General features: G+C 38.9%; 1 protein-coding gene across 4 annotated transcripts in view; it reads left to right on the top strand.

Moving 5' to 3' along the window:
* Positions 1-21,950, top strand: part of myo1d (myosin 1D) — a 115,632-nt gene continuing 93,682 nt past the window's right edge. For 3 of the 4 annotated variants that reach the window (XM_079658116.1, XM_079658118.1, XM_079658119.1), the window contains exons 1-7: positions 2-499; positions 16,794-17,002; positions 17,647-17,740; positions 19,617-19,782; positions 19,907-19,960; positions 20,277-20,372; positions 21,063-21,179. In XM_079658116.1, coding sequence (XP_079514242.1) covers positions 405-499; positions 16,794-17,002; positions 17,647-17,740; positions 19,617-19,782; positions 19,907-19,960; positions 20,277-20,372; positions 21,063-21,179 — 831 coding nt within the window. In that variant the 5' untranslated portion in view covers positions 2-404. Of the gene's footprint in view, positions 500-16,793; positions 17,003-17,646; positions 17,741-19,616; positions 19,783-19,906; positions 19,961-20,276; positions 20,373-21,062; positions 21,180-21,950 lie in introns of all 4 variants that reach the window. The other variant, XM_079658117.1, reaches the window with a different exon arrangement.

Here is a 21,950-nt window from a genome sequence, read left to right as displayed (position 1 = left end):
GGCCGGGACGACAGGAGAGAAACTCCAGGAAAACGGACGGAGCTCGCGCACGATGTAACGGGAAAGGTTACATTTTTGAGTTAAGAGGAAACTTTGCATGGACATGAGGAATATTTCGGGTTAACTTGTTATTTCTAACAGAAAAGCTGGATCTATAAGGAAATATCCAGCATTTTATTCCTCTATTTGAAGCGACAGGGTATTTTTTAAACAGTTTTTGACCTTACTAAAACATCACTGAATGACAATTTGACGAATGAAAATGCGAATTGTCCACTGAGTCCACTGAGGAGAGGAGGTGCTCAGAGAAGCCCGCCAATGCTTACCTCTTGTCGGCACTTCAAAGCAAGTTATTAAAACGTTTTTTTTTTTCGCGAGCTTCAATTCGAAAATAAGGTAACAACATGGCAGAGCACGAGAGCCTGGAGTTTGGAAAAGCAGATTTTGTGCTTTTGGACAACGTGTCTCTGGAAGAATTCATGACTAACTTAAAACTCAGGTAAGCAAACCGCACTACGGTCATTAACCTTTGTAAATCCACACATGCCCAGGAAAATAGTTTGAACTACAGAAAACACGTTCAGGTGAGGACAAACATAGCTTGTAGCGTAATTTTAGCCCAACATGTTGTTACATTATAGCCGCTCAACAGGTGCAACTTGGCTCATTCAGAGTGTAGTATTATCTTATATTGTTCGGCATAATATATATGACTGAACAAATCTTGACAAACAAGCTAGCCTGCCATTTATGCTAATGTTGTTGTCACTGCACCTGTCACGATACTGCACTCTTTTGAATTACAATCGTTGGAGTAATGCCACTGCATTCATTTGATGATGTCTTTCGATCAAACCGGTAACATTCTTGCTGTGTGAGACTCCACCCAAACAACAACAACACACACACACACACACACACACACACACACACACACACACACACACACACACACACACACACACACACACACACACACACACACACAGGTTTCCATCAGCTGTGTTGTCAGTGGCTCAGTGTCAAGTATGCATTGTGAATGAAGAGAGCTGTTGTGGGTTAACATGGACTGTGGCTTCACTTTCACCATCTCGGTTCCTCACCTCTGCCATCTGTAATGAAAGTGCAAAAATGATCCCTGATGGCAGTTTGAGAGAGCCTAGAATGACTAGGTGGTTGTGTGGAAAGTCGTGGTACAGTAGATGTCCAAAAGAACATTATAAGTGTAGCTTTCCACAATAGGAAACACATTTGCAATGAGAGAACGTTTTGTCTTTCTTTTTGACAGCAAAGTAAAATGTGATTTAAAAGTAACTAGTTAATGTGTGATATTAACATCAATAAAAGAAAGGTATTGTACACATTTGGCAGAAGATATCCTGTCAAAAACACATTTATGGAGATGCATAGCAAACTAAATTGTCCCTGAATCTTATTACATCTCTCTAATCTAGGAGCCAAAGATATTTTAGGAATTGAGCTGCTTTGCGGGAATTGAGTACTATTTTTCTCTGAGCTATGTGGTGAGTTTATAATTACATGGCTTCACCCCAAAACATTCTGGTACATAGATCATCACGAATTGGAATGGTTGATATATTTTGATATGTTTTAGTTTGCTAAACTTATCTCAAAAGCCTGGAAAAGGGCAGGATGGACTATTGACTAAATCCTCTTTTTTATATTTTCAAGCTACACCGCTTTATCAGTAATCTATTAGATCAAATCAGACTTGATTCCTGGAGGGGAAATGAACATGTAACCACAGTACAAGAAAGAGTGATAAGACACAGATAAAGAGCTATACAATAATAAATCACATTCAAGAGCTATGCACATTACAATACCAAGGCCTTAACAGGACTTGAACAGTGTGTATGGAGCTTAGAAGTTGTGATATGAATCTTATTGTGGACATGATGTTATTCTTTATTATATTTGTATTAGATCTGCTATAGCTTTTTGTTGCAGTGTATTGTAAGCCAATGCAGGCTGGGCATACTGTAGGTGAATGCATGACACACTTTGTTGATAACATGGATTTTTAAGCCAGTCCCAGTACAACATTCTCGACACACTGCCAGCAGTGACTTGTAGAATAAATATTTATAGGATTTTAAGGATGCAGGTTTCTCTTTATTGGTTCGTATACTGAATGGTTTCCCTTCTATGGCCAATACAGTGAGCCACAAGGCTTACATAACTTTTCAAGAAGGATCTCCACACCAACATTTTTGCGATTCTCTTTCTGCCATCAGGGTGATAAATGTAGCTATCCATCGCCTTGTTTCAAGCCAGTTCCTTCTGCACTGTGGTCATTGCAAGTCTTTTCTTGATACCCTTTTGTTGCACCCCCTGTGTTTCTCCTGGCTCCAGATAGTTTGTGTCCTCTTTTCAAAAATGGTCATACTTTATTTGCATCAAGCTTGTTCGTCATAGTCCCTTTGCTAATGTTTGAGTGTTTAATTAATGCTTAGTAATGTAGAACATCTAGGTCAACAGCAAGGCTCACATTTTGCTGGGTGCCTTAGCACCGCTGCTATGACTCCATCCTAGGGGGAACACTGAACTGTATCTATATGCAGAACATGTCTAAGAGAAAAGAGTTCCAGGTGTGTCTATGACGTGTCATAGAGGATAAGGCAGTTCTGGTTAACAGTGTTTTTGAGAAAAAAGAGATGAGTTTCTGTGGTGTGCACGGGAGCTCTGGCAGCCCAGCAAGAAGACCTGAGAGCTAGCAGACAGCATGAGGCCCCTTCTCCCATCTCTCTCCCATTTTCTGCATGTTTGTTTTACTCTTCAGCTAGACAGCTCTGTGTGGACATGGCGTGTGCAGATGCAGTTGAGGGTGTGACCAGCCAGGAGTGCTTCCTGTTTGCTCCTTTGTGGGAGTGGACCACTTGAAGGAGGGGTCCACAGAGCATGAGGCATTTAATGGTCTCCATTTGTCCTGGTGCAGTTATACAAAACAAGTGAGCTGGCTGGAGCACGTCTGCACATCTCTACTGGGTGTATTTTACGCTAAATGGGGGAACTGAGCCTTCCAGTTAACTGCCTGGCCTAATTAAAGAGACTTTTTGCACACAAAAGTTCTGCTTAACAATATAAATGTATATGATTTTTTTTAACAAGTATAATAGATAAATAATAAACCCTCATTGGATTTGGATATTGAAAAGCAGAACTTCCAAAGTAAAGTATTTTATTTTGATGTGGGTCAAAGGCTGAGCTTTGGTTAGCAGCTACTCATCATGTAGTGACTCCCATTGCCTGAGTTTGATTAGCAACCGACTAAATGATATTGTTGTGCAGGGGATTTCTACTTGCGCCATTAAGTGCTTGCCACGTTGAGAATGTAATCAAGTTCCCAAATGGAGCATGGTTTGGAAAGGTTTGCTGGTTTCCCTAGTTGACTTTGACTTTGTTTGACTTGAGGTTGAACTGTGTGGCCTGTTCCCTGCTATGTAGCCTCCCAATCTCTAAATAGAGCCCAGCAGATGCCCAGTCTCTTTATAAAGATGTCTGGTGGGATAAAAGTTCAAGCCAAATTCCTGTAGGGTCTTGGGAATTTGCCTGAATTGACCAGTCGCAGATAAGAATGTTTGGGCTGAAACGGGGCGGAACAGTCCATTGGACCAAAGAGTATTTATGGAGGGGAATAAAGTGATTCAAAATGATGGGAATGGTTTAGAGACTGAAGTCAATTATAGTATTAAAATTCATGTTTTAAAGGTGATTGCTCTCTTGGTTCTCTAAATTGATTTGTAATTGATTCCCCCGGGGATGCCACAAGCCAGACATGGCATCAGAGGAGTTCGCTAAAAATAGTTCTTGCAGGGTGGATGCAAAGAGGGCTTCAGCCACAATCTCCTAATACTAACAGCAGTGAGTGAAGGAAGCTCTCTGCTAACTGTACGTGTGATGGTACTCCAAGCTCACAGTATGTGTGCCAGGCACAGTTTACTACAGCTAAATGTCTTCATAAGGCAGCGTTGTTTTGACTGTCCCTTGGAATCCAGAATTCCAAATAAATGTGTAATATTCCTGAAAGAACTGACAAGCACGAGACAACATTTTGACATGTTAAAGTGAAGATGAATAAGAATTGGTAAAAACATAAATGGAGAGGTCTGGATGTTTGTTTCAGTCTTGTTGACATATATGATGGGAGGGGCTACTGTCCCATAGCAAAAGACAATAACATCCCAAATATGTGCACTATTTGAAAATTATTTTAGCACACAACAAAGTCTGAATTGCCCAGATGTAGTTAGCACCATTATAAAAATATTCAACCAGAGGCTAAGAATTCTTTGCTCAGGCACCCTCTTGTTTTTCCAGTGAACTACAGATAGAGATTTCAAGATGAATATTTATAGAATATCATGTTTGAATAAGTGATAACATATTCTGAAAGCTCCTGTTTGTTTGACTGTATGAACTCTGCAGAGTGATTTGACCTTTGAACCCATCTATGGGGAGTTAAAGAGGACTTTGAACAGGAAGTCTCCAATAATATGGAGCAGACAAACGAAGCAGGGAAGCTGGCATTTCCCCTCGCCTTTGCTACTCACATTTCATTGTCTCCTGCCGCTGCTCTTCATAGCCGAGTTGGGAACCCTATGTGCAGACATGTTCTTCAGAGTTATATAACTCACAATTCAGGCCTTCAGATGTAAAGTTGTTACTCTATTTCTGGTGTTTCCTGGATTTGGCAATCAAATTACAGTCAAATTCTTCTCATCTGCTGTTTTAGGGAACAAAGGTTCTCCTGTTTTAACTGGTTAACTTGAAGAGGTGGCTCAGGTAGAGCTTGTCAGGCAGAGAAACCAAAGGTCACGGGTCAGACTTTGTACTCTGAGATAGGACTGCTCGATGATGGCAAAAATCATAATCTCGATTATTTGGGTCAATAAATGATATCACGATTATTAAAAACGATTATCCATTTACTTTGGAAACATTAATTTATTGAAAAAGAATGAACATTATGTTTTTAACAGTTAATTACCCTGAACTTTAAGTATAATTCAACTGAAAAACCAATAATTAAAAAATAAATAAAATCGTTTTATTACGATTACGTTGTTTTCGTAATCGTTGCAAGCCAAAATCGTAATTGCGATTAAAATACGATTAATTGAGCAGCCCTACTCTGAGATATGGCTCAATAGATAAGTCATGTCTTTCTTTTCTGTTTAGCACATTTGGTACTAAACACTATTTTTTTATGTCGTAGGATCCTTTAAAGTTTTAGCATTTGCCATCAAAGCCTTTTTGGCCTAGGGTTCTCTCCTTAGTTTCATCTCACATACTGTATTTGTTTATTTGTATCTATCTGTTCATTCCTCACCGATAAAACCATGGGGAGAAGTGCTGAAATACTCTTACCCTGCAGCGAAGATGAAAATGGGTGATACTGTGCAGCCTCTAAGAATATTTAATCCCAACCCGCTTATTAAAGTTTTTTCCTCTTAGCGGTGGTCAAGACTGGAAGAGAAATATTTATAGATGATCACTAAAATAGACTGTGTTCGCTCTAAGCTTCCTGCTCATTTGCCCAGTAGCTCTTTTTCTTGGATAGCAGAGTATAATGTAAATTACAATCATAGGCTTAGGGACAGCATCTGGCCAATTGTGCAAGTAAAATATGCTTCTTTCATAACGTAAGAAACTTCAAGATAACTCTTTATGCTAGTGTTTCTTCAATTCCTTAATCTGTCACTCCCAGGAGATTCTGTGCTTATCACAGAAAAAGAGTCTCCCGTGAACTGGCGGATTCATAGAAGGCTTTTTGAGAAATGCCTTGCGGGCCCGCTCCCCTGCAATCCACCGGTGAAAAGTCCAGTCTCGCCACAAGAATTTCCATACAACCGTCTGTAATCTGAAACACATTACCATCCTTACATAAACAGAGGCTGTGCTTGTGTAGCTTCAATGCCCTCTAAAATAAGTTTGGCAGCTCCCATAGACGTCTCATTAGTGGACTGCCTGAGCTGGCAGGCAGTGTCAGGACCAAGCCGTTTAGCAGAAGCTCCAGTTATTCTTCTTCTTTTGCTGCCTTTGTGTTTCTTGACTTTTTATTTTGGCTCATATTAATTTGAGCAGATTACTGAATTGTATTCCTGCTTCCCCATATTAGTTTAAGAGCACATACACAATGTGTTAATGGACCTTGTGATGAGACTGTACCTTTTGCTAATTCAATATTTTTTTATTTAGGCAAAATTCTTATACATCTGATTTTGTTAAGACAACATAGATTGTTGCAAGTTTGCCATATTTTATTAAAGGCTTAGTGCCCTGATAATATGTACACATCAACATCTGTGTACAGGTGTTGTGTAGTATCACTTCCTTAGTGAAATAGTCCTATGTACGTCTTTTTATGGTTCCAGATATATCAGTTAACAGTGGTTTGGGATGAAGTCAAAAATAAATCTGATGGTGTGGCTGTTAAATGGCCCTGAGTGAACTAAGGTCCGTTTTTTAATAATACACTGGAATTGATAATGATTAACCTAAAAGATTCATCTTCACCCATGCCCTTGTTACTGTGTCCATAGAACATTTAGTACTGTTATGTGACACATTAAAGCTGTCTCATGATTCAACAAGAAACCGCATCCTTTGTTTGCGACATTACCCCAGACACAACTTCCCAGGAGCATTGTTCTCCTGCACACACACACACACACACACACACACACACACACACACACACACACACACACACACACACACACACACACACACACACACACACACACACACACACACACACACACACACACACACACACACACACACACACACACACACACACACACACACACACACACACACCCACCCACCAACGCAGGCACGCGCGTGTGTGTGTGTGTGAATGAATGCATGAACGCGCACGCACACACAACATGCGTTCATGTGGCACTCTTATCTCCTAGCAATGATTGTTTCGTTTTTAGTCCACCTGCATGAAATCATATGTGGGAATACCTCATGACGCATGTGACTCAGAAGGCTGACAAATGTGCGTGAGCAAAGGGATGTTTTCTTTGTGTATCCTGGGCTGTGATGTCATTCACTGCTTGCTCCAGTGTTGCATTGTCCTCTTGTCCACCTGTTGGAGCTGTGCCCTGAGCCGCGGTGGGGGTGGAGCAGCTTACTCACTTTCACAGCCAGCGCCTCACATCACTTCACACACACACACACACACACACACACACACACACACACACACACACACACACACACACACACACACACACACACACACACACACACACACACACACACACACACACACACACACACACACACACACACACACACACACACACACACACACACACACAGGGCATATAATTCACTGACACTATCAGGAGCACCATTGTTCCCTTTTAACCATCTTCAGGCATGGGCAAAAGTAACTAAGTGCAATTACAATTTGTAGGTACTACTACTTTACTTACCTTATTTCAATTTCATGCTTCTTTATACTTCTTCTTTACCACATTTCTGATATAATTGTTTTACTTTCCACTCCATTACGTTTACATGACAGCTAAAGTTAGCTTATTTTATTATTATTTTTAAAAAATTATAATCTTATACAATTCTTCACAAAACCCCTTACAAATAAAGTGTTTTCTTTCAGTTTGATAAATTGTTAGCGGTTCCAGCAAAGGGTGGTCTTAATATAAATATATATATTTCTTTCTATATTCCTCCTTCAGGTGTGCAAATCAAAGTTTCTTAAATTGCCAGTGTAAGCCTATCCTTGTAAAATAGCATTTTCTGCATATTAAAAATCTTATATGATAATTTACTTACTTTACCCAAAATAGCTATTTACTGTTACCTAATTTGACCTATGGGTATTAAAACATCCTATTGTTTTCTATCCCTTTCCACTCTGTATTCCATTCTTTGTCCATCTGTCTGTTTTTCTCTTCTTCCCTGCCCTTCTTTTAGCCCCGATTAAAAACATAGTGCCTTCCTGAAATAGCATGTTGAGTAATGTCTGGTTCCTTTGGATAGGTTTCTCTTTATTTCTCTCTCGCTCTCTGTTTCTCCAGTTATTCCCTTTTTACATGAGCCACTGCTGGTCCGTGTGTAAAAGCGTAAACAAGTTCTGCTTCAGGCTATCAGCCAGGCCTCAAAACCCCACCACTCCTCCCTTCATTCAACCAGAGAGACATTTTTATTGAATTTTGGAAATGTAATATGGTTGAAATTCTCTCTGGAAATGCGTGTTTCAGTAACAGCTTGGTGGCAGCACTGTTTGTGTGTCTGTGTGTAAAGGGGTGGGGTGGAAGACTGCCATCCCAGTTAGCAAAGAAAGGAGGGTCAGCCACCTGATCTGCAGCCAGGCTGTTTACACATGGCTCTCATTTCCCATAAGTACCTAGACCGGCCATCCTCATGGGAACATCCTGTAGTGTGAATGGTGAACACATGCTGCTCAGTTCTATTCAAGCATGGCCTTGTGACAAAGTCTTTGAGTGTGCTTGCTGCAGAGGATTGCTGCACAGTGCAAGATACATGTAACCTTAGCTTAATCATTCTTTCACCATTAATGGCTGCAATCTTTTTTTTAAACCATATATATAGATGAAGGATACATCTCCCCTTCCTCACACCATACAAAAGTGAAGCCTAACTATTTCAGATCCCAGAATATATTTTTTACAAACCTATCTCTGCAAGGATGAATCATAATTAAGAAGATTTCAAGTTCTGGTTAGATATTAAAATGAACGAACACACTATGGTCTAAATAATAATTAGTGACAACACCATTAGTTATTTGACAAAAGAGGATTATTCATGTCTCTGTAGTCAGGAAATAGCTTATTGCATATTCAGAATTGTTTTAACTTTAGTGTGAGCACAGCAATATCTCTTACATCATGTTACATAATCTGCCTCCATGCTCCATCCTCAGTGCAGAGCAGCTGTGTCGGTAGCAGGGAAACTACCCCTTCTGATTTTGGAAGGAGATTGATGTGGGCCTGAGGGAGGGTGGATGTGTTATGTGTTGATGGGCTGCGTCTCCTACGAACAGTCTGGGAGCTGCTGTTTAGCACTAAACAGGCTTTACAAAGCAGCGGAAAATCCCCCAATGCAGAGCCCAGATGTCTGATGACTGCAGACCGTGAAGGAGGCCTCTGTCACACTGTACAGTGCATACATGAGTGGAGTAGAGCAACCGTTTTGACTTATTTCTGGTGGGTCCTCAAAATAGAAACAAGAGTGATATGTCGACGACAAAAGCCCAGCGGGATGTTAAACCTCAGCTTTGTTCATACAGCATCTTTACTAGCCTCTCAGGAGCAATAGTGGTAATAAAGAGTTGAATAATGCATGCAATGACAAGCCAAGTTTACCCATTATTCAGCTAGACTTCATCTTAATGTCCTTCATGAGCGTGTCAAAGCTGCTACTGTTCACCTTCGCAGGCAAATCAGTGGGCTTCACTAGAATAACTAACTTCTCGTTGTTTTAAGAATATCTGTATACACCTTTCTCTGACCTCAATCCTTTTTTCTTGGGAGAAATACGCCAAGCTTTCTCTACTTCAGGCACCTAGAATGTATTTATATAAAACAATCTAACAAGAAAATAATTTATGATTAAACTGTTCACAAGTCATACATCATGTAATGACATTTTTAGGAACCTCAGATTTAAGACAATAGTGAGCTTCTAGCATTGTGTCAACAGTTTGTGTGTTTCCCTTTCCTGTTTGAACATAAAAATGCCCTCCTGCCTGCACAAGGTGAATTACACGAGGAAAGGTCCTAGTTTGGAGCTGAAGAATTGGATTGGCCTGCAAAGAGCTCTGACCTCAACCCCATCCAACACCTTAATGATTAAATACAACATTGACTGCCTTCTCTGATATTGTTTTGTCTGAATGGGAGAAAATCCCTGCAGATCAATACAATTATATATGGGTGTTAGTACTGTTATGTACACGGAGGTGTGTGGCACAGTGGGTTGTGTGTTGGTGTTTGGATCAGGGGGTCACAGGTTCAAACCCCACTGCAGTCAGCATATCGTTGTGTCCCTGGGCAAGACACTTCACCCCAAATTGCTCCTGTGGGGATTGTCCACAGTATTGAGTATGTAAGTCACTTTGGATAAAAGCGTCTAACAAGTGACATGTAATGTAATGTTTGGCTATGTTATATAGGCGTATATGTTTTTTTAGATGTCTTTAACAGCCATGTTCAGTGTGCTTTGGCACTGTTTATGCCAATTGTCTGACTTTCAGAATTTGAAAACGTATTATTGCATCTGCCAAAATACCTAATCCAGTATTTTCTGGCTTCTACTAATCTTTCCCATCCTCAGTGAGTTTATTTGCTGTGACTATAAACTCTTAATCCTTTTAGGATAGAGTGGTGAGTAATTAAATTACTTCAGAAAGATGGGTTAACAAAACAAGTTATTGTGAAACAATTTTGTTATAAAATAATCTTTCATCTGCTGCAAGGCGTGTTTTGCATTTAATGCACAGTATTTTCTTAAAATGTTATTATAACATTAGAAAAAGAATAAAGCCTATTTCAGTCCTGCAGATGAGATGAATAAAAGCACAGAAAAAAATGGCATCTAATTAATCTACTAGTTATTTCTACAATTAGATATATGTTTTGTCTTTAAAATACCATAGAATTGCTATAAAAACACATTCCGTTATTCTGGACGCCTAGGTGGAGTCATGTTTATTTCACCACCCCAACTCTCAGAAATCAAATACCGGTAATGCTTTTTTTCATATATTTTGAAGACAAGTTAAAAATGCTCCCATATCTAAAGTCGAAAGCAGTCAATATTTTGCTTGAAAAGTTAATATAACTACATTTAAAATAATAAAAATGCTTAATGATCTGCTTGCTATGTTGCAGCACTAAAACATTTTTTGTAAATGTTTCATGAGCTTTTCAAAACAACATTTAAGAAAGACTACAGACCAGATATCCTTTACCCAGCAGCCATGTGGATAAGCCCTCCTGCACATTGCTGTCAATCTAAACAAGAGCAGTGATGGTAATAAACTCTGAGATAAAAGTAGAACAGACACAGATTAACTCCCTTTATAATTCCTCCATTGACCCTAAAGTTCAAACCTATAATGATGAAAGCACGTGCCGGCTGGATACGGGCCACACATTGCTCCATATAACAAACACTACTGATACACAGATTTCTTTATAACACCAACTTGTATGGGACTGTGTTTAAGTCTAGATACACTTTCTCTGTTGCCTTGAATTTCTGCTTTTAATTCAACTTTACTAGCAGAAGCTAACAGTCAGATGTTTTTACGAGGGTTCAACGAGCAGCACTTCACTTCATTTAGAATTACTGCATAAGTAAGTGAAACATTTTGGTGTTAGAGACAGACAATTATGTTAAATGTCGTAATTACACCAGCGTGTCCAGCCTCAGGGTAGAGATGTTGTGAGGGGAATTTTCATGGGATTATTTGAATCACACTTACCTCTATTATTTTCTGAAGTTTATTTTCAGTCAGGTATAGGGGAGAGATTGTTTGTGAGAAAATGTCATAAATGGTTCCCGCTCCTCCCTCAGTTAACCATAAAAAAGACCCACCCAAACAAGATTGGAGACAGTGGTTGTGCTCGGCTTTGCTCTGTAATTCACTTCTGAGGGGAGTGTGTTGTGTGTGCGTGTATGTGTGTGTGGCATTAGGGTTCCTCTGGTATTTTTGGGGCAGAAAAAGTTCCTTTTAGTAAAACATTTTTCCACTGTGTTTTTATGTATGGCAAGTCTTTGGAGTCACTTTTGAACATGTTTGCACAGTCAGAGGTTGGTAGAGATAATAACAGTACTGACAACTTTTAGGAATATAAACAACTCAAGAGTATCAAGAAAAAACAAACAAATCTTAGAGTATAATACTTAAAAGCGTTATTTCCAAACATGGACACAGCTCCCCAGACTCCATTAGCAGCTTCATTTCGATACACTGCAACTAGTTCCTATTGGTCAGACAGAGTTTCACCAGGACCAGATAAACAGGCTAGTTGTCTGTCATGCTCAAATCTCCCATGAGCAAGTATGCTGACATTAGCTGGTTGACCTGATGTATTTTATGAGCACACATGCTCTTATGTTGGCTTTTTAACTATTGCAACATATCAAAGTGCAAACTTTGTTCAGTTTCTAAAGGCTTACATATAGACAGCTCTGAGCATAGACTTGAGTCATTAAAAGGTTACAAACAATCAAATTCAATCCTCAGTCTAACAACAAATAAACTGAGTATGAATGATCAACAATGTGTAGGATTTTCTGTTTTGTTTTCAGAGACAGAAGATATGGAAAACATGAATGGGTTCTTTTTTGGGAAATTCCAGCGAACTGTCTTAAACCTCAAACAATGAACAAGCTTTGTTTCTGTTGTAGTATGCCAAGTGCAGATTCAGAATCTAACAAGCTGCACATAAATAGTCTCATGATCATGTCACACCAGCAGGTCCCTCAGTGGGAGTCAGACTATACATAAATCATCACAGGTCTCACAATATCTGATGTTTCTTGCACGTATGATCTTTCTATCCCCTTTTCTCTACATGCCTACCTCCTCTCTCTGTTTCTTTCTGTCTCATTTCCTGGCATCTTTTGGGATGGGTCCTTTCGGAAATAGATCACAGGAATGCCGGTCAGATGAAGGGGGGGTGATGAAGCAAGAGTTGTGCTGTGATTCCTCAAAGGATTAATGGACTGGTAAACCTTCACTCTGGTTTTATGTACTTTCAAACTTAAATGTACATCTCAATCTTAATCTAACATGAAGCTTCAAATTGCCCAATTTATTCTGAATGTCAAAAAAGAACCAAAAGTGTTACTACATTGAAATCTGATTCAGTCTCCATGCAACTATGAATAGTGTTTCTAGGGGACTACTATGACCCATACAGTCCTCTAATCCTGCGTCTATTAAATCCGCTAAATGAGAGTGGAGCAGATGGATCAGCCAACGCTCAATCTCAGTTGACACGCACAAACTGATTGATTTTTCTCTTTTCTCCTCGACATGGAACCATTTTAGTCACAAAAATGATGCGATTGTAAATTTAGAGGTGGGGGTAAAACTCCTTTAGATCTCACCTCTAGATCTAGATTGTCAGTGATTTGATGAGTTAATGTCTGCCTGTGTTTTTCTAAGCTGTGCAGCTTCACAGAGAATCCACACTTTGTGGTATAGTCTGATGCGGTTTGTTTGTCTAGTGTGTGATGTTTTGTTATTGGGTGGAAAAAATGAAAATTACAATACCAGACTGACACTCCCAATGATAATATTTGTTCAAAAAACCCTTGACGTGTATTTGAATGATGTAATGTGCCTGAACTTCTTGTCCTTTTTGAAACAATTTAGCAACATTGCCTAACTTCAAAGAAGTGATAGTTTTTGCACATTTGTGAAAGTGAAAGCCATTCCTTTGATAGAAATGAGTCTCTACCTGTCACCTTGTTCAGGGGTGTTTATTAAATAAGCTTGCATGAATTCAAATGTTTACTTAACTTTTTGAACTCATGGGGCTGCAGAGTTTGACATAAAATGCAAGCCTTAGCATAAATAAACATATTTTATACACACAGATTATGTACAAGGGCAACAATACTCCCTTGAGACTGGTTTGCTTTATAATGGTATATTAACGTTGTTAGACATTTTATACTGGTAACCTACAGATAAGAGTTCAACCAATGTCACTCATCATTATTCATCAATAAAGATCCGGATATACAGATGGTTGACACATCTCAATCAAATCCCACAATGGTGAAATACAATCACATATTTGGTATTAACAGTATGGCGGAATGTTTACGTCTCCTTTTATCGCTAAACACGAGTGGAGTATCTTGCATTTAAACAATATTATTAGATGTTTATGAGCTTTCCTTTCGTCTGGTTTGGAACCATATCAATTCCCAAGATGAAAAATACCTCCAGATGTTTTCATTTTGGACAGCATACGCCATCACCTTCTTTCTATACATACAGTACGCAGCTGGGACTCCACATACACCCCCTTCCCTTCATCTCAACCATTGTTGAAGATCCCCCAGCAGCTATTGTACGTTGAGTGGGCAGCTCTCCGTGTTGGCCCATGCAGGGGGAGACGTCTGAGACAAAGACCTCCGATTGACATTATAACAATGGAGCGGGCACACAGCAGCCTCCTGAATGGGGGGGCGGGCACAATGGCTTTTTCTGTGGCATCAGGATCCGAAGAGCCATCTAGTTAGCTTAGCTTTTACATTTTCATTATCAATTAATCCGACAAATATTTTCAGAGAAAAGTAAGAACTGTCCATCCCAGTACGTCAAAATCCAAGTGAATGTATTTTTTAGTCAGTCCTTAACCCAAAGCTTTTTAGGATGGTAATATGATATAAAACGGATTAAATTAGGAGAACGGCATTTTCAGTTTCTTTTGCTTGCAAATTGACTGTTGAATATTATTATTTCTCTGTCGATAACAGAAAGTGGCATTATTTACAAAAAGCCTCTTATTCTGCATCTTTATTCTACCGTCTTCATATCGTCCCATCCTGACCAGGACCTATGCTAGGTCATTGTCAGCCAGCCGTGCCATTTTGTGCATGGCCTGACATACAGTAAGACTACTGACATGCAGTATGAACACATTAGGATGAGCTAATCCAGCATGTGTAGTCTGTGTACAGTTGTGGTAAAGCATTGTTGTACCGAGCTGCAGAGTCGTGTTATCCCACCCTATAGCGTTGCTCAGTATTTCACTTGTAAATTTGATGATAATATTGAGCACTAATGTATTTGACGTTGCAATGCTCAACAATTGGTTACTGTTTTTTTGTTGCCACTAAAATGCACTATTAACATACCTTTTTAAAAGTTCAGTGCGGATATGATTTATACAAAATGATTGAAAAATGCAAGGTTTAGAAACACTGATAAACAAGAAGAATGTTATGGACATCCATCAACAGCCAGTTGGAGTAATAATGTTCATCATTCAGCGCTTGATTTGTAATTCTACCAGTGACTGAGCAATTTAATTCAAATATATGATAACTCAATATCTGGCAAGTCGTTTTAGCAAATATGAGTGCTTGATTGATTTTTAATCTGGCAATCGCTTCAAACCCACAAACACTTTACGTGGGTCTGTTCGGACCGCTTTGGAATAATCTGCGTTTTGCTCTGTTTGCAAGGGAGCGGCAGAGGTTTGGCAGCTGTGAAGAAAGAGGCCATTCTTCTGTTGAGAGGAACTGGGCTCCTAGTTCTCTTTGGAGAGGAAGGAAGTCAGTCAGGCAGGCAGGCAGGCAGGCAGGCAGGCAGGCAGGCAGGCAGGCAGGCAGGCAGGCAGGCAGGCAGGCGGGCCTGAGGCTGGGGGAGAGAGACAGAGATCAAAAGATTGTGTGATTTAGAGAGAGATGGGCCAAGAAAGTGAGATGGAGCTACTCTGTACCTTTGAAAAATATGTCCATGTCAGAAAAATACGACCATATAAATAGTTGTTATGACTATGGAAGTTTATTTATATAGCACTCGTCACACAAACCAACCTGCATTCTGCACACATGCAGGCAGGGGTCATTTGTAATACCATCCTTAACAATAGGCATTCATCTGCTGCTGTAATAAACGACACTCCTCTGGTTACAGTCTTTGCACAATATATTGGAACCTGGCTGCAGGGTTTATCCTCCATTCAGTCATCATCAGGTCCAACACTGCTGTTTGGTCATCAGGTTTTGCTCACAGTTTAAAATGCATCTTAGCAATGTTGGATTGGGTTGAAGTCCAAACTTTTTGGGCCAGTCAAGTTCTTCCTGACCAAACAGGAAACCCATGTCTTTATAGAACTGGCTTTGGACATGGAGGACATTGTCATTTGAAACCGGAAAGGGACAACAAACTCATACTGTTGACATAAAGTTGGAAGCTCACTATTGTTTAGATCTCATTGTATGTTGCAGCACTAACACAATTGAAGGAGGAAGAGTTCAGGAGCACAGAGTTGATCTTGTCCCTCAATACAGCATCGGTGTCAGATATATTGACTCCCTTATTGACAGTGATAGAGGTTTTGAAAAAGGCTTTGAGCTAGTAACATGCAAACTGAAAGATTGTAACATGCAAACTGAAAGATTGTAACATGCAAACTGAAAGATTGTAACATGCAAAATTGTGCCGTTGGACAGATTGAAAACATCAACTCACAATATATATGGCTTACTTACAGTTTACCAATGTAAATGTCGGATACATTTATTTAAAGTGGCAAATGTTAAGCTGGTTATACAGTTATTGAAATACAATTTCACTTTTGATTCAATTCCTTTGTTTCCTTTTAGGAAGTTGCTGCATAATGATTGTCATTGTGTGAGTTTAAGTGACAGGCCTTCCCAGTCAGTGTGATGTTGCTTTGTATCGGAATGATTTTTAATTAATGCATTGACATTTTTAATTAGAATTTCCTTTTTTCAAATAGTTTCTGGTTATTGCTTGATGCTGGATTCTACAAAAGTATTGACTGATGCTAAACGTTTTAAAGCAGTAGTTTTGTAAATAAAAAAAGTATTTCCTTCTCTGGCAGAGTTTGATTATAAATTCATCCCAAAATATAAATGCTTATAAATGAAGACAGAAAACTCAATGAGTAAATTCGCCTGCTTGAACACAAACACAAGATAGGGACAAGTAGAAGGATATTGAACATTTGATAAAACGACTAAAAAGCCACGTTGTGTTCCCTCAGGTTTGAGAAGGGGAGGATCTACACCTACATCGGGGAGGTGGTGGTGTCCGTCAACCCTTACCGTGCCATGAACATCTACGGCCGCGACATGGTGGAGCAGTATAAGGGCCGCGAGCTGTACGAGAGGCCCCCCCACCTGTTCGCCATCGCTGACGCTGCTTACAAGGCCATGAAGAGGAGGAACAAAGACACTTGTATTGTCATCTCAGGTAACACAGAAAGCCCCCCTGCATGGGTCACTCCAAGAGAACAAAGATGTTTTACTCTCTCTACATTTCACAACAAAAACGACAAGGAACACATTTCTTCTGAGAACCTTTTTTTCTTGACTTTATTTTACAAAATATAAAAAAACACTGTAATCCTCCTTTATTTCCTCTTATACTCCGGTGTTATCTGTCCTGACGGATGTTCTGGAGCAAATGTCCTGGACATATTAATATAACCTCTGACCTTTGTTAATTTAATAAAAGTAATGAATACAAAAGATGTTCTTATGTGGATATAAGCTGTGTGACATGCTGGAGAAGCCATGCAGAGGATGAAGCACCACTTAGTGGTCAGAAGGGGGAACTGAGCATCTTAAAACCATGGTGTCATGAATCCATACCCAGACAAAAATATAGTTTGGTCTATTAACTCACTTCGAAATCAAAGTGATGTTGTATACTGAAACATGTTTGTGCAACACAGTATCATTTTTAAAGTATGACACAAAAAATCAGGCTCTGGGCATGGGTCTTTTCAGGTTCATTATTCATTCATTTATAAAGCAAACTGCCTAAAAATGACTACTGAAATAAAAATGGATACTTTTAAAGACTCACTGCACTTTGTATTGTTTTCATTGCAGGGGAAAGTGGAGCTGGAAAGACAGAAGCCAGCAAGTACATAATGCAATACATTGCTGCTATCACCAATCCCAATCAGAGGGCTGAAGTTGAAAGGTGAGCTGCTGCTATTGACCCGGTTAACTCGCCCTGAAAAGACCGTACACAGGCTTGATTTGGTGACTAAATATTATGGGATGGGGAGTGGGTACGGAGGAGTTTTTCTTTGAATTCTTAAAATGGAGTTGTTATGCATGGTTAACCACAAAGACAGTCATACAAATCAAAGAAGCCGCGATACATTTGATAATAACAAATAAAAAGTCATTTAAAACTCAAAATCCACCAAAGAATGTTCAGCAATAATCCTCTTCCTCAAATTAGAGTTTCTAGCTGCAGCAAAAGGTCTATTTTAGTACGTACATATGAAAGAGCTTCATATCTCATTCTTAATTATCTATTTTCTAGGTCACATTTCTTATCTTGCAGTTATGGTTGATAGAAGCAAGTCATATTCCACAAATGATTACTGCCACATATCAAAGTCTCAGCTATTAAACCATATGATCCATAACTGATAGCCCACACAAAGTTAAGGTCAGGAATAAAGGTGCAATTTGTGCAGGAAAAAGGTTGAAAGGTCAACTTTAAATACAAATGACTGGTGTTACATTTGAACCAATAAAAATACTTTAAAAAACATTTAACGTTAGAGGCGTCATTATAGTGTTGAATATATTTTCATAAATCCTATGTCATCTGGGTATCATTTGGGTCACAGGCCAGTCAGTCTTTATGTTACAGGAGCAATATGTGTTATAGTACTGCAATATCCATTTCCCTGTATAATGTATTTTAAAAAATAAAAAACCTCCATTAAATGTTCTATACTCTTACCAGCTAAGTCTAAACTTTACAGCTATTCGGACAAAAGCAATACAGTGTTATCTAGGTTCAAGAGAGTTTTTAGATTAGATAATATAGTTTCAATGGTATCATTAGCCTTCAAGTTATGAAACCTGGTAAATAAAAAGCCAGACATTTCTGAGAAAAAAACGCCTCTTTGAAAAGAGGTTTTTAACAAAATGACAGATTGTAAGATATTCGTTTGAAATGATGAATTGATTCTCCTGCAAGAATGTAGCACAGGGTCAAGTCCTACATTGTGTACATGGAGGCAGATCAATCAGTCTTTCTAACTTCTACTGACTACTCCCAGTGTATTGTCCGTTATCTTTGTGAGTTAGGTATCAGCTAAGATTGTTGCTCGTCCCTCTCAGTTATTACTGGGTCTCAGGGGAAAGCTTTGCCACGGTTTGCTAGTGGAAACACATTTAAAAACTCCAGCTGTACCTGGTCAAATATCACATACAAACACTGACACAACACATCTGTCTGAATTTATACATGTGGTTTTCTGTTGTAATAACTCTGTACATGGTGATATATTTTTAACCTGCATTATTCTATTTTTTGTCCACTTGAGGGCAGCAGAACAAGCTATTAACACAACAATGGCACATCATTCACACTTACATCACTTTATTGTCCACCAATACTGTACATGAAATGGAAATGTGTCTTTGGCCCTGGCCACACATACCATAAACAAACATACAGTAGGGAACATACAAAGTGCAACACAATTATGCATTTAAAATGTGGAGGTGACCATGTGGCAGTTATGCAATTAAGTCACATTATTGCCTATGCTTTCCAGCAATATTTAAAAAGAAATGAGTAAATGTACATGACAAAATGATGGTCTTGTTTTTCGTAATTGTGTCCTGAAATGTGCTTAGGGATAGGTTTCGATAAGATGTGAATGTGGAAGGATCATCATGTTATAAATTTGATATTGTTAACAAGCTGTTTCCTATTAACTTATCTTAAATGTACTAAGAAGGTTTAAAGTAAAAGGCTGTAATGAAACATGTGGGTTTGCTAATTTGACCCCAGCCGACGTCTTAACCTGTTCTATTGTTTCACACAGGGTGAAAAACATGCTGCTTAAATCCAACTGTGTCTTGGAGGCCTTCGGGAACGCCAAGACCAGCCGCAACGACAACTCCAGCCGCTTCGGCAAATACATGGACATCAACTTCGACTTCAAGGGAGACCCCATCGGAGGCCACATCAACAACTACCTTCTGGAAAAGGTATTGGAGTAGACATAGCTCTAATTTAAAGTGTCATAGTCCCAACAAACGGGAATAACTAGCTCGTTTGATGCTCCGGGTGGCTTTAAAACGGCTGTTATGTAATGCTCCACTTTTTCCACAGTCCAGGGTCATTTTCCAACAGGAAGGAGAGAGGAGCTTTCATTCATTCTACCAGGTACATATGTAAAGAGCATTTGTACAGTATGTGTTTGTTAATCATGTAAATGACTGAACTCACAACCAGGAAATATGAATCCATGCAGAATTTCTGAGTCATCAAGGGGCCTTTTGTACCTACATGTAGGAGCTCAAATTGAATTGAACATGAATAAGCCATATTTATAATAATTGTAATACATGATATATGAGTTAAAATGTCATAAATGACAGTTGGTAGAAGTTTGCATAATGGCCGTTTAATGATTCAAAAACTCAAAAAGGGGACTGTGTGTATGTTGTCACTAATAATGTATGTTTTGTTCCCCCCCTAGTTGCTCAAAGGAGCTCCAGATTCCCTGTTACGTTCTATTCACATCAAAAAGGACGCGACAGCCTACAACTACATCAAAGTTGGAGGCCAAATCAAGGTACTTCTTAAAGTTTAACTTACATTCTAACAAAAGTAGAAAAAGCAAAGAATGAAAACCAGAGAACAAATATGGTGATATTCAGTGATATGGATGCAATCAAACACACCACTTACACACAGATGTGTTTCCTCACCACAGTTTACAGATTGTATTAAACTAAACAGTACAAAAGTCATGTATTGCATATAAAGAGAGCATTGCAGTAATCATCATCCCTGTTACTGTACAGAGGAGTGTTTTTTTATGTAGACCTCAGCTTCGTGCCACAGTCTTTGCATGAGTTAATGAGTTGGAAAAAATCCACTTGACAGCAACACAACAACAGCCTGACGTAATGGAATACAACTCAACCAAACAGCTGAGGTAGCGGTTTATACACTGTGTGCCTCAGTGGCTCCTGTTTTATAGCCAAACATCACAGTGGAGCAGCAGTTTCTAATGTCATTAACTGTGGGGAAATGACCGCCCTGCTAGTTTGAAAGGGACAGGAAAAGACTGGCTCCGGGACAAAACACTTTGATCCATGTTTATATTTGTTTAAGTAAGATACATTTTTTAAAAGATAAAATGTTCTTAATTTGAAATCTTACTTGACATTACAATGATAAATCCAATCAACTTTAACACTGTTTACTTTCAGTATTTTGTTTGAATCCTTCTCCAACATTTCCCGTTCTCTCTCTCTAGTCTTCTATCAATGATGGCGCTGATTTCAAAGCTGTGGCTGATGCCATGAAAGTGATCGGTTTCACAGGGGATGAGATTCAGACTGTTTACAAGATCCTGGCCACCATCCTACATCTGGTAATACCCGATAATATCAAAATCCCCGCTCAAGTCTCACGCCAGCTGAGTCCCAATATGGGAGATACTGTGTATAGATTTGAGAGAAGTGAGAGCCATATTGGCAAAGTGGGCCGGTATGCTTGCCAGGATAGTAAGTGTATGGATTTGAAATGGCACACATTTGTTTACTCTTTTGTTTGTTTTTGACACTGGGTACTATTTCCAATGCAAAAGCAGCTCATTAAAAAAAAAAAAGATATATATATATATACGGTCTATAAGGGTCTATAATTTCCTAGGCTATTTCTGGTATACAGCTATATTATTTCGTACTGACTATAGAGAAACTAGAAGGAAACTATTGGAGTATTATTAGTAATTTTGAGTTTATAAACAGTTTTCAAAGGAATTCAATTGAATAAGTGAAATGTAGAAAACTAAGTGGACAGTCATTATTTGTTCATTTGATGTTTGGCTGCAGTAAAAAAAATACAGCTAAACAGGTGTTCACTGTATAAAATACTCTTGTTTACTTTAGTTTTTATTATTTATTTGCAATTTTAACTATCTAAAGAATTTATGCTGTTACTGTATCGTTATCCTTTTCCAGGAACCTTCCTTTTTGTGAAATGTCCCTATTCTCTTGTTTTGCCTTGAGAAGATGGATACCCCTCTTGTATCTGTATCTTTATGCTTTTCTAAACTGGAACAGAAGCACCTAGCCTGACATCATTTGTACACAGACAACAATGTCAAAGTTACTAATTTGCTATTATGGATACACAAATG

This window comes from Notothenia rossii (genome assembly GCF_949606895.1).
Source record: "Notothenia rossii genome assembly, chromosome: 11".
Taxonomy (NCBI): Eukaryota; Metazoa; Chordata; class Actinopteri; order Perciformes; family Nototheniidae; genus Notothenia; species Notothenia rossii.
This window is presented reverse-complemented; position numbering and strand designations above follow the sequence as displayed.